The sequence below is a fragment of the Sceloporus undulatus genome, chromosome 2, assembly GCF_019175285.1.
Source record: "Sceloporus undulatus isolate JIND9_A2432 ecotype Alabama chromosome 2, SceUnd_v1.1, whole genome shotgun sequence".
Lineage (NCBI taxonomy): Eukaryota > Metazoa > Chordata > Lepidosauria > Squamata > Phrynosomatidae > Sceloporus > Sceloporus undulatus.
In genome coordinates, this window is record NC_056523.1 from 223918322 (window position 1) to 223930804 (window position 12483).

The 12483-nt window shown below is 42.8% G+C and overlaps 1 protein-coding gene across 2 annotated transcripts in view; it reads right to left on the reverse strand.

Moving 5' to 3' along the window:
* Positions 1 to 4817: 4817 nt before the first annotated feature.
* Positions 4818 to 12483, reverse strand: part of CHD4 (chromodomain helicase DNA binding protein 4) — a 33299-nt gene continuing 25633 nt past the window's right edge. For both annotated transcript variants that reach the window (XM_042453858.1, XM_042453857.1), the window contains exons 36-40: positions 12335 to 12443; positions 10840 to 10972; positions 9755 to 9950; positions 5464 to 5651; positions 4818 to 5318 (exon numbers count right to left, since the gene is read on the reverse strand). In XM_042453858.1, coding sequence (XP_042309792.1) covers positions 5301 to 5318; positions 5464 to 5651; positions 9755 to 9950; positions 10840 to 10972; positions 12335 to 12443 — 644 coding nt within the window. In that variant the 3' untranslated portion in view covers positions 4818 to 5300. The remainder of the gene's footprint in view (positions 5319 to 5463; positions 5652 to 9754; positions 9951 to 10839; positions 10973 to 12334; positions 12444 to 12483) is intronic.

Sequence of the window (12483 nt, forward strand, 5' to 3'; positions counted from 1 at the left end):
CGCCTCCTCCCGGAGGAAGCCTCCCATTGGCCAATTCGCTCCCGTTCTCCTCTTTCTGATTGGAGGGTTGCCTCTACGCTTTTGTCAATAGACTCATGTTCTAGAAGACTACTACACCTCAGCCCTCGACCATGGAGCTTCCGAGTTCCGCGCAGGAAGGGAAAGGGCCTTCAAAAGGATACTTATAATATTAATAGCAGCTTCATTGCAAACTAGGGTCCAATACACTCTGCTGAAATAACCCAGTCTGAGGCCGCTTTAACTGCCCTGGTTCATTGCTAGGGAATTCTGGGAACTGTAGTTTTGTGCGAGACATTGAGCCTCCTATGTCATTGTGCCACAATAAACTACACTGCTGTGTGTTCTTTTCCCAATTATGTCAACCCTAAGGCAAACCTATCACGAGGCTTTCTTGGCAAGTTTTGTTCAGAGGTTTGCATTGCCTTCCTCTGAGGCTGAGAGGGTGTGACTTGCCACGTTACAATGGGTTTCTATGGCCAAGCTGGGATTTGAACCCAGGTCTCCAGAGTTGTAGTCTGCTCTTTAGAAGCCAATTAATAGGAGAAATGAAACAAAGCAGAATTATTTAAATAGCCATACTTACTGCAATTTGGGGGTGAAGAGCAGGCAGTCTTTCCTTTGGGGGGATTTGGGTTAGTGGTTTGAGCATTGGACCAAGGGTTTGGATCCCGGCTCACCCATGAAACCCACTGGGTGACCTTTGGCAAGTCACACTCTCTCAGCCTCAGAGGATGGCAAGGGCAAACCCACTCTGAAGAAACATGCTAAGCAAGCATAGTTTTTTCTGAGTTTTTCGGGCTCTGTGGCCATGTTCTAGAAGAGTTTATTCCTGACGTTTTGCCAGCATCTGTGGCATCTAGCATCTTCTAGAACATGGCCACATAGCCCAAAAAACCCACAAAAAACTATGGATGCCAGCCATGAAAGCCTTCGACTTCACATTGCTAAGCATGCCCCGTGAAGGTTAGCCTTAGGGTTGTCATAAGTCAACTTAAAACAACATGATGACACACAACAACAACCACAACACTATGAACCAGACTGCAATGTTCTCCTAGATGCCTCCTTCTGCTTCTTAGGCTTGAAAATAAATGTTTTTGCTAGGCAAGTCCCTGGTTATAAAGGGCGGGTTGGTGGTATTTTTCAGGATGGCCAGCCCACTGCCCTGCCATGGTCAAGCCCCGGCCTCCCCTCTGGGTTCCCAATGGCATCTCTCTGGGGCAAAAGCTGGACCAGGACCATACATCTTCTTTCTTCTGTGGCTGCATCTGCCCTGCAGAAATAATCCAGTTTGGCACCGTTTTGCCATGGCTAAGTGTTATGGAATCCCAGGAACTGTAGTTTGCTGAGGCATTTAGCCCTCTCTGCCAGAGAAAGCTCTGGGCCCTCAACAAACTACAACTCCCAGTGTTCCATAGCTCTCAGCCATGGCAGGTAAAGCGGTGCCAAACTGGATTATTTCTGCAGTGTGGGTGCAAGTTTTAACTACCATGGCTCAATGCTATAGAACCCTGGGATTTGTAGTTTGTTGTGGCTCTAGAGCTCTCTGACAGAGAAGGCTAAATGTGTCACAAAACTATCCTTTCCAGGATTCCAGAGCACTGAGCCATGGCAGTTAAAGTGGTGCCAAACTGGATTATTAGTGCAGTACGGATGCAGCCTGTGTCTCCTACTGGGCAGCACCTTCCACCCAATATAGCCCAACTGTCCTCAGATCTCACCCTGCCAAGTGTGCTTGATTTCAGGGGGGCCCTTTGTGCCCATAAATGGAGGAGCCCCACGACTCTTCTTGCTATTAAGAAAATAATTCATTTGCCAACTTGCTCATAGAATCATATTCTATGATTCTACGATTCTATGCCAGCTTGCTCACTCCAGACTGGAAAGCGCTTGCCTGGCTTGTGGAAAGCCAGAGCGCCAGTCCTATTTAGGGGAGAGGCTCAGGTTGCCCTTGGACTCCGCCTAAAGCTGTTTTCTTTGTTCTTACTTTATATTAAACTGGTCCCCATACCAACTCTTACTGGAGCCTACCAGACTCCAACCACACATGGAGAAAGAAATCCCAGAGGTCCAAGTGGGGTTCAGGAAAGGAAGAGACAGTAGGGACCACATTGCAAACATACGATGGCTAATGGAGCACACCAAGGGAATTCCAGAAGAAAGCATGTGTTTAACAGACTACAGCAAAGCCGTTGAGTGCATATATCATGAAAGGCTATGGAATGCCCTTGAAGACATGGGAGTGCCAATACATCTGATAGTCCTGATAAGGAATCTGTATTTAAGACAAGAAACTACTGTCAGAACAGAAAAAGGAGAAACAGAATGGTTCTCAATTGGCAAAAGAGGCAGACAAAGCTGTACATCAACACCCTACCTATTCAACTTATATACAAAACATATCATAGGAGGAGCAGGCTTAGACACGGCAGGAGGAGGAGGGAAGATAAGAGTTGCTATTCCACTTTTATTGCTCTGGCTGCCTCCTGTTGCATTCTGGGATTTGCAGCTGAGGGGCCATTTAGAATAGAGCTCTTAGGCCTCACTGAACTACAAACCCCAGAATGCACCAGGAGGCAGCTACAGCAGTAAAAGTGGAATACCAGCACTATAAGAGGGTGGTGCGGTAATCTACTAAGATACACAGGTGACCCCATACTACTAGTGGAAAACATCATGGACTTGGAACAACTATTAAAGAAGATCAAAGACAGTTCAAAGGCAGGTCTACAGCTGAACATCAAGAAATCAAAAATTGTGGCCGAGATGATCTATGTAATTTAAAGCAGACGATGAAGAAATTGAAACAGTCATGATTTTTCATAGTCTGGCTCAATCATCAGCCAGAGGGGAACTTCCTGACAGAAAGGGCTGTTCGACAGTGGAACATACTCATTCCTCAGAGTGTGATGGAGCCTCCTTCCCTGGAGGTCTTTAAGCAGAGGCTGGATGGCCATCTGTCAATGGGGATGCTTTGATTGAGAGTTCCTGCACGGCAGAATGGGGTTGGACTGGATGGCCCTTGGGGTCTCTTCCAACTATGATTCAATGTGAAGAAATCAGAAGACTAGGACTTGGAAGGGCAGCTATGAAGGAACTAGACAAGATCCTGAAACGAAGAAATATATCCTTGAATACTAAAGTCAGGATGCTCGATGCTATAGCATTCCTCCTGTATATGTAGTTGTGAAAGCTAGAATGCTGATAGGGGAAAAATGAATTTGATATACAGTACTGGAGGAGAGTGCTGAGGGTACCATGGATGGGCGCTAGAACAATCAGGCCTGAACTCTCCCTGGAAGCCAAGGTAACTAAACTGAGGTTGTCATACTTTGGCCACATCATAAGAAAGGATTCCCTAGGAAAGACTATAATGCTTGGTAAAGTGGAGGACAGCAGGAAAAGGAGGCCATATACCAGATGGAAATATTCAGAGAAGCCACAGCTGTGAGTCTGCAGGAACAGAGCAGGGCAGTTGAGGAGAGGACCAACTTCAAGGCACTTAACCAGCCATTTCATGTGCAAAGGTAAAAAAATATCAGTCTTCTTTGTGTTAACCAGTAGCTTTGTCCTATTCATGTGTATGTGCAAAGCAATGTCCCAACATCTTCCAGTTTAGAAATATTACAGCTTATTCCTTAACTGTGTTGATAACCATATTCACCTTTATAAGCAGTTCAGGAATGACAAGTCAGTTCTAGGGTATCTCAGTATTAGATAAACTAAAAGAAGCACTTGGCTAAATATATTCTTTGCACATCCAATACTTGGCTGTTTTGTTTCTCACAAAACTATGAGGCATGGACTCAGCCTTTGTAGAACCATTTACACCCATAGGTGTTCTTTGCATTTTCTGCTTGTCTCCCACTTTTTTTGTTAACTGCCATTGACTTACTATGAATTAAGAGATCTCCAGTTCCTCATCAATTCCAGCTTGGGTCCTGCAGACTCAGGGCTGCAACTGTTTTGAGTCTAGTCACCTGTCTGTCCACTTCCAACTTAAATTATTGTTTAGGGAGAAAACTGCCCAGGAATATGCACAGGTTCTAGTACGTAGCAGAACATTAAGCGTCTTGTAAGGACCTTCCTAGCTAAGCCACTGCCTTCATAAAAAAAACACCTATTTTCTCTTGACACAGGTTGTTGTTGTTTTAAAAACCACCCGTTAAACATTATTATGACTTTAAAACAAGTTGATAGTACACATATGCAAGATTTGAGATTTCACAACTTCACATTCACAATACCACTCTGAGAGTAAAGCTGTGCAGTATGTTGCTAAGTAAATGTATCTATAAATCAACTTTACTGTTATGGTGATTTTACCATGGAGAATTTAGAAGGGGTTCCTGCAAACTTATTTTTTCTACTTCTGCCTACAGTAATCCTGAAGCTGTTTGATAGTGAAAGACCACAGCTCATCTTAAAGACAATTGTACAGTGAGCAACTGGTGCTGCCTCCCATAGTCTGACCTTCTGTATGTATAAACACAGCACATAGAAAGCAGCTTTTATGGAAAAACAAAATAAATTTGATTAGCCCTTTTAAGAATTGACCTCATACTGTATACTCAAGTCAGTCTGAAGCTATCATCTGTAATCCCCACAAACCATCTGAGATCTAATCACAGAATCATAGAATCTAGTGAAACCTCTCAGGAATTCACAATCAAAGCATCTAATTTTAAACTAAAAGCAAAGCATGACTGCTGTTTGTATGGCTACCAGGCCAGAAGGCACATAAAACTGCAAAAAGAAAACCCCTTGATTTCCCCAAATATTTTGACAGAGGCAAATAAAATACAAGGAAACCTTTATTTTCAATGTTATCAAGATTTTTTTGTCTTTTTTTCCAGCTGTTTCAGAGGACAAGTCCAGTCAGTTTTTGTATTAAAAGGATCTTGATGGAGGTAGCTGTGTCTGTCCTGACTTTTGCTTGCACTCGTCCTGGTAAACGAACTCAAAATAAAATTAAAATCGAGGAAGTGTGGGCCATGGTGGTGAACACTGCAGCCAGGTCTGTGTAACAGATGTGGCGCTGCAGTCTCTAGTCACTATATACAGAGTCCATCCAATGTCCCCTGTTACCCAAGTGCAATCCAAATGCAACTGGTAGCATATGGCAGATTGTATTTTCTCCTCTCTCATCATCCCCCCATACAGAGAGGACACCATCTGATCAGGAGCGCCAGGCAGACAGGGAATGGGATCACAATTCAAACAAGGATGCGTATGTCACTTCAGCTGTATCACTGGGCTGGCAGCGCTGGACAGGTACTTCACTGCTGCTGCGCCACCTATGAAAAAAGAAACCAACAGCTCACTTAGTACAGTGTCCTCTATGCTGAACCCACCCAGCTGGGGCAGTCGCCATGGGCCCCCTCCCTCCAGTTCATGGCAAGGGTTTGGGTGGAGAGGGGAAAGGCAGGCCTAGATGCTTACCTGCTGGGGTGGTGGAGGAGGTGGAGGTGGAGGAGGAGGTTCACTGCTACGGTTTGCCAAGCGGCTGAGGATGTTGCGCTCCGACATCTGGAGACGCACAGCCACTGGAGGAATGCGGGCAATTGTGGCGGGCAGCCGTGTCACATCGGCCTTCATGTCGCTCAGCAACTCCTCCAGCTGCTTCAGCACTGGAAGAAAAAAGGAAATTCTGGACTTACCTGTGAATTTCTTCTCCTTAAGGGAAGGAGGGAAGCTAGTCTCAGGAAAGGTCTATTCCCCTTTGGCCAGGAAGGCAAACTCCAATTCTGAACTGGAGAAGAAGGGGTTGCAGCCCTCACTTCCCAAACATTTGATCTGAGAATGCTCCCAGGCCCAAATCATGTCTATAATTAACAACTGTACAGAACTGTTTCAGATGTGGAGAGAACATAATATACATAAAGAAAGGGTGACACTACCCTTCCTAAAAACTGTTCTCCCCAAAATATTGCATTACACTAGAAGCTACACTATCAAATGGCACCGTTCCCTGAGGAGAACAGAAACTGGCCTCCTTTCCTTGAGGAGAGCAGAAATTTACAGGTAAGTCCAGAATTTCCTTTTCTCCTCCTTTATGAGGAGGAGGGCAGCTAGCACTAGGATGCTAAACACTGGTATATCTGGAAAGTAGTGCATTCAATAGTGCTTCTTCCCCTATGTGACTATTTTTGAACTCCTCTAAGGGTACAGAAATAATAACATCTTTTATAAAATGTGCAAAAACCTTAGCCACTTGCAGGTTGCTAAACAAAAGCTGCTTGGGCTCCTAAATCTGATATGCCAGGAAAACTTTTGTCCATTTTAGATTTTCTTGACAGTAGTAGATAGAAGAACCCTGCTGCCTAATAGTCAGGATGCCATATGTCCCTGCAGGCATCTTGGGTATGCCATAATGGGTCGTGCATAAGAAATATGAGTAATCTTTTGCATTCTAAGCAAGGCAGAACATATTGTAGCCACTCAGCCTAGAAAGCATTTTGCTTTGTTCAAAGATGCATTTCTCAATCTCTATACAGACCCTAACTAAGGTAAATACCATTAGAAACAATATTCAAAAGTCCAACACTGAAGGTATGTGGCCTTTAAAGGGTTCAAAGAGAAGTCTAGCCAATGTATTCAAGACAACAGTTAAACTCCAGGGGTGAGCCTTGTACCATCAGAGGACTGAGCAAGGAAGCTTAGAATCTGATGAGTGGCTCAAGAAGAAGACTGGTTAAACAAGGAACTTGGCTGTGCAGAATGTTTGCTACGAGTCTTAAGCAGGCCACCTAGAAACACCTCAAGACTTCCAACTAAAGTCAACAGCAAGATCATTTCAAATGTCTGACACCAGCCAGAGAATTTCCAGGCAAGGCCAAACTATTAACAAGTAATATCTGGATTCCTCCTGAATATCCATGGTTTCTAAAGATGTTCAGTTCTGTCTCCAAACAACTAGCTGCAACATCTGGAGTTTTGATTAATGGGAACTTGGAGTAGGAGGTCCAAAGTTTCTAGGAAAAGGCCAAACGGCATGGACATTTTGGCCACAGGATTACCTTTCAGCAGTCTTTGAAAAGGAGCAACAAAAACAATATAGTCAAATTTGATTGCATCAACCATTTCTATTCACCTCCTCCTGTTATAGCAAACCAAATTAGCACTTTGTTAGTGTAAGAGGTGAAAGATCCAATGCTGAGCTCCTAGATCTGGTTATCTCTTAGCAGAGATCCTTCAATTATTCAATTGAAAGAATATGCTCAGGATTCTTTCAGATGTTCCATCTATACAGATTTCAGGTGTTCATCTATTCATCTACTCAGAAAACTTTTAGTGAATGTTTTCTTGTCTGTTTGGGTCTGCTTTTAATCATGATATATATGCAACAATACACATTGGGCCTCAATCAAAAACACAGTGAAGCGCAAGTCAGATCATCTTTCTCCATTTGCATTCTATTCCCTTTTCATTTCTTGACCATGTTCCTTGGGCCATTAACATTGGCACTGTTCTTGCTGTCTTTCTGTGACGCCTTAAAAGGCACCTCACAGGTGAGATAATGAGGTGAACACCATGACCAGAGGAAGGAAAAAAATCCCAATTCCTGAAAATGGATCCTCCAGATTCACTCAGTTGCCAGCCTAATTTTCAAACTCAGAAAGAAGGTTGGTCTGATGGTAAATTATTACCTGCTGATATGAAATCATCCTAAGGAGCTGGACTGAGCACTGGAGGTGGGTCTGGGACCATAACAAAGGAGTGTTACTAGGAAGCTCATAAGACCCACCTCTTGCAGGAAGAGATTCATTCTAAAGATATTCACTAGCAGGTGGAAAAATCAATTCAGCTTCAAAAACTGGCATTTCCAGTTGCTATATCTCTCTGGCATGGTCCCCAGGATGAAGAAGAGACAAGTCAGTCATCCTTTCCTGCCTCAAGACCAGCTGTATTTTGGTGTGGTCTCCGGAGAAAGATTGGCACATGACTGCTGTTACTGAAGTGTGAACCCTCCAGATGTTTTGGTCTTACAACTTCCAGAAACTTCAGCCGCCATGGCCAATGGCAAGGGACTATGAGATATAGTCCAAAACATTTTAAAGATCTAAATGTTTCCCAAGTACCACAGTTGGAACAAAAGCATATGCAATGCCTTCCGAATATAGATGTTAAGGTAGGACAAGATGATTACAAGTTAGGCTATGTTGAGTCTACATGTGGAAATTCAGCCGACCTGGAGTGAGTGGGAGGCGCATAGCCCAAACTACAGGATGCAGGGGTTTTATCTACTGGGAAATAATAATATGCAGTGTTTCAGCTTTCCTCTTGGAAGGTAGGAAAATCTTTTCCCCCTTTCTAGGAACAGCATTAGTAAACAGGCAGCCTTGACATATAGCACGTGAAATATTACTCTGGAAATCGAGTGATGACTGTTGGATATGGGGTGCAACATAGATCTGTCTTTCAGAATTCTGGCAAATTTCACAGCATGGCTCTGGAGATGTAACTCCATTATCCACTAATGTCATTGTTCTACATGTTGGCAAATTACTTTAGCTAGCTTCAACCATAAGAATCTTGCAAGTGCAGCAAGGGGGTGAAGGGCGGATATATGAAATATGGATGCCTTTCCAGAATTCTGAGGAAACCAGGCTTGGGTCTCTTATTTCTATTTTTTGTTGTCATATTGGCTTAATAGCCCTTTGAAGAAATAAAAAAAGCATCAGCTAGCCTGAAAGAGATCTTTTCTTTCTGCAGTAGAAACAGTCTTGGTTTTAGTTTCTGTTAAAGACTGTTTCCAGAGGGCTCTCAAAGACTGCAATCTCAGAAAAGAGTACCAGCTAAATTTGATTTAGATTTGCCATCTTCACTTTAGTTGCTTACCAACAGATACCTTAGGCAGTCACTGTAAGAGACAACGAATCTGGTATTTCACTCTGTACCATCTAAGCGTGCTATTATATGCATAGAAGCAAAGAGCAAACAGCATTATTTTTCTGTCCAGGCCATCCTTGTGCAAGATTCTTACTGACTGATGTGAAAGCAATTATGGCAGAAATGGTCTATGCAGATACGCTTAAGAACCATAGCTGAGGAATATATGCTTATCTGCTGGCAACTCTTCAGATAGAGAAATGGTATCTTGAAAGTGGAGCTTCAACCCTGAGAACAACCCATTTTATATGCTGCCTAAAGTAGCTGGTAGAAGTTGTGTCTCTCCTGGGAGATCTAGTAAAGCTCTTAATTGTGCCACCGTTTATCCTTTCAGCAGTGACAAGAGCATGATCTGCAGTGGCTGCAGGAACAGTAGTGCTTCAAGGATCCACTGTTTTCTTTATATGTGTGGGTGAGAATAACTCTTGGAAAGCTTCTTTCTCAACAATTACCTCTAGAATGGTTGTGAGGGAAGATTTTCATTTCTTTAGTGAAATGAATTCTGCTCTTATTCCTTGCAAGAATAAAAAGTATGAAAGAGAGAAGCCTTAAAAAAAAAAAAAGGACTGTGTGGCTAAGTTGGTGGCATTTTAGGGAGCACTATGGCAAAAGCCCAAATGCATTCACTTTGGCTATTCCTGCTGACAAGAGGCTAGACAGAGGAATTCCCCTTCAGTCTGAATGCCAGAGTAGGCATGAGTAGGGTAAAAAGAATATGCATTTGGAAGGATATAGGGGAACATGATGGGGGGGGGGGGGGAATGGGATGAGGGGGGGAAGGGGCCAGTGGCAATACAAGACAAGTCTGCCCTCATTCAGTGTGATCTTGTTGACTTCTCACCTTTGTGAAGCACTGCATTAGCTGGTTTGTTGCCAGCCATAGACTCCTTGGATAGATGTTGGTGGCTTTCAGCTAGGCACTCCACCTCAGCAAAACGGGTATTCAGGGCCATTGAAGGATGAGATGGGTCTTCCGACATGTTCAGATATGCAGCTCTCCGTAGCTGCTCTTCAATCACCAATGCCTGTTCCAGCAGCTGAAAGAGCATGCAAGCCTATGTGTTCAGCATTTCCCAGTGATGCTGCAGTAACTGACCACTCTCTCTCTCTGAACCTACTCAACATTTCTGAACACTCACATTCTGAATATTAGAATTTTCTTGCTAAGTAAGAGCAGCAACATGAAATGTAACACATTTTATTTATCAAAGCTTCTATAAAACCTACATTCAATTTTAAACAAATACTTCAGCTATTTCAAACTATGTACCCACCACAAATAGTTTATTGCAGGACTATGTGGAATAACTGCTCAGCTTATACCATCTCAGAGTGGCCAAATCTGAGCTAGGTGAGGATTACTTCATAAGCAACAGTCTGCCTCTTTGAATCAAAAGATAACCAACGCGCAGCAGCAAGTAACACATATGGAGAACTAATCCCCAGTGCCAACACGAGCTACAGCACAGGCTTGCACTGGTGCTAGAGGTCAAAAAACCAGAACAGATTTATCCCTAAAACATTTGTTTGGAATAGACTTCTGGATGGCGAAGATTAGGCTCAAGGTTTATTTGGAGTCAGAGAATGGCCACCATGTTACCAGCATCCACAGGATTCCAATATCAACATCTAGCTCTAGCTATACTAAATACATAGAATAAGGCTAGCATGCTTTTAGAAAAGATGTACCCTTGCATGCACAAGCACAATGCTCCATAAGGAGAACTCTATTTATTCTGCTGTTTAGATAACATGTGCTAGGAAATGTCACCTCAATCCACACATTGTACAAGATACAGCTCTTAATTTATCAGGAAGCCCAGAAAGGAAAATTAAAGTACTGTACTCCGATTTCAGTAGAAACCCAAGGTGTTATATATCTTGCAACTAGTTCTCACTGCTGCAATATAATAACAGGTTGCTCACCTTAAATCTTCTGGCCAAGAATTTGTTTTTTATTTCCAGGAAGTTGCCCCTGTTCATTTCACCCTTGAAAGGTTCATTGAGGATGGCATATCGAGGATCGTTCTGGATATCTTGCCAGCGGGCATAACCATGGCTGAAATTGGCGAAGATCAGAAGAAATAACTTGGGAAATCCTTTAAAGACTTAGTGATGAGACCAGAACTTTACTCAGAAGAACGTTCTCTTTAAAACAGGAAAAATACCTTTGTACCATACAACCCTACATTTTCATCCTCAGATCTTTTTCAGTGATGCAAGTCATGTTCCATTTCAGATCTGAAAAGCAGGTCTTAATACAGGCACTCTTTTTGCTGCTCAGGCCCCTATGTCAGTTCTCCTCATTTTATTACCACTTCCACACCAAAACACTGCTGCAAGATTTGTTGGAACATAGACCCCATGCAACAGAGAGCACTTCTGCTTAGATAGAGTCCCTACAGTGAGAGAGCATTATGCCAGGCAGAGCAGGAAAAGGTGCAACAGTAGATAATAACGAAGCACATGAACTCTTACAGCAGACTGATAAAGCATCTGAAAGTTCACTAGAAGCTAACAAGCAAGTACACAAAAATAGTCATGCAAAAAATGTCCATGCATACAGCAATATATACATTCTACAATGTACAGAATGAAGTAATACCAGGAGGGAAGACCTGGGTTCAAACCCCAAAACCACACTCCAAGTTCCAGCAGCCCTAGCATGCATAACTACTAATGAGAAATGCTGGGAGCTGAAGCCTAGCAAAAACTGGAGCACCAAATGATTCACAGACCTGATCTAAGGTGAACTACTTCATCATCGTTAGTTGTGGTGTCACCATTCTGGGTTATTTTCTCTATAGATTTCTTCCAAATACCAACATTTTAGTTAATTTGGTATCAGGCAAAACCCTCTTTAATTGTTTACATAAGTCTTAATTTTAATTCTATTAAGTGTTTATAAACTTAGAGCCACCATGTTGGACACTGGGAGTCCAGCTTCAAATCTCTACAGCAGACTGATAAAGCATTTGAAACCATGGAAACCCACTGAGTGGCCTTGGGCTATTCACACTCTCTCAGCTTCAGAGGAAGCCCCTCTGAACAAATGCTGCTAAGAAAACCCTGTGATAGGTTCATCCTAGTCAGAAATGACTTGAAGACACACAAAACCATAGTTTGTATTTGTAACTTGTGAACTTGTTGTCTTTTTAAATCTTTGTGCTTTCCAATTCAAGAAAAATCACTCTCAGTCTCAGTCTAATCTACCTTGTAAAAATATAAATTGGGGTAATTTCATGTTCTGTACACTTAGATTGTTGGAGTAAAGGCAAAATATAAAGGAAGAAAGCATTTGCAGTGATCCTATGCAGACAGAGACACAGAAGCAATAACTAGGCCTGTGAAATCCCTTGGTTGTGGGGCCAACTCAAAAATCTAGGACAGACTAATCTTGAGAATTTTAGAGAAAGGATACTTTATGATTCCTGCCAGGAGCCAATAGTCATGACGGCGGTGCCAGATCTCATAGGTCTTCTTAGTAACAGTAGCTGCTCGCTCCTCATTTTGCCACAAGGAATGTAACTCTGCAAGAAAGGAAATCGTGTCAGAAAATATTTCTCATAC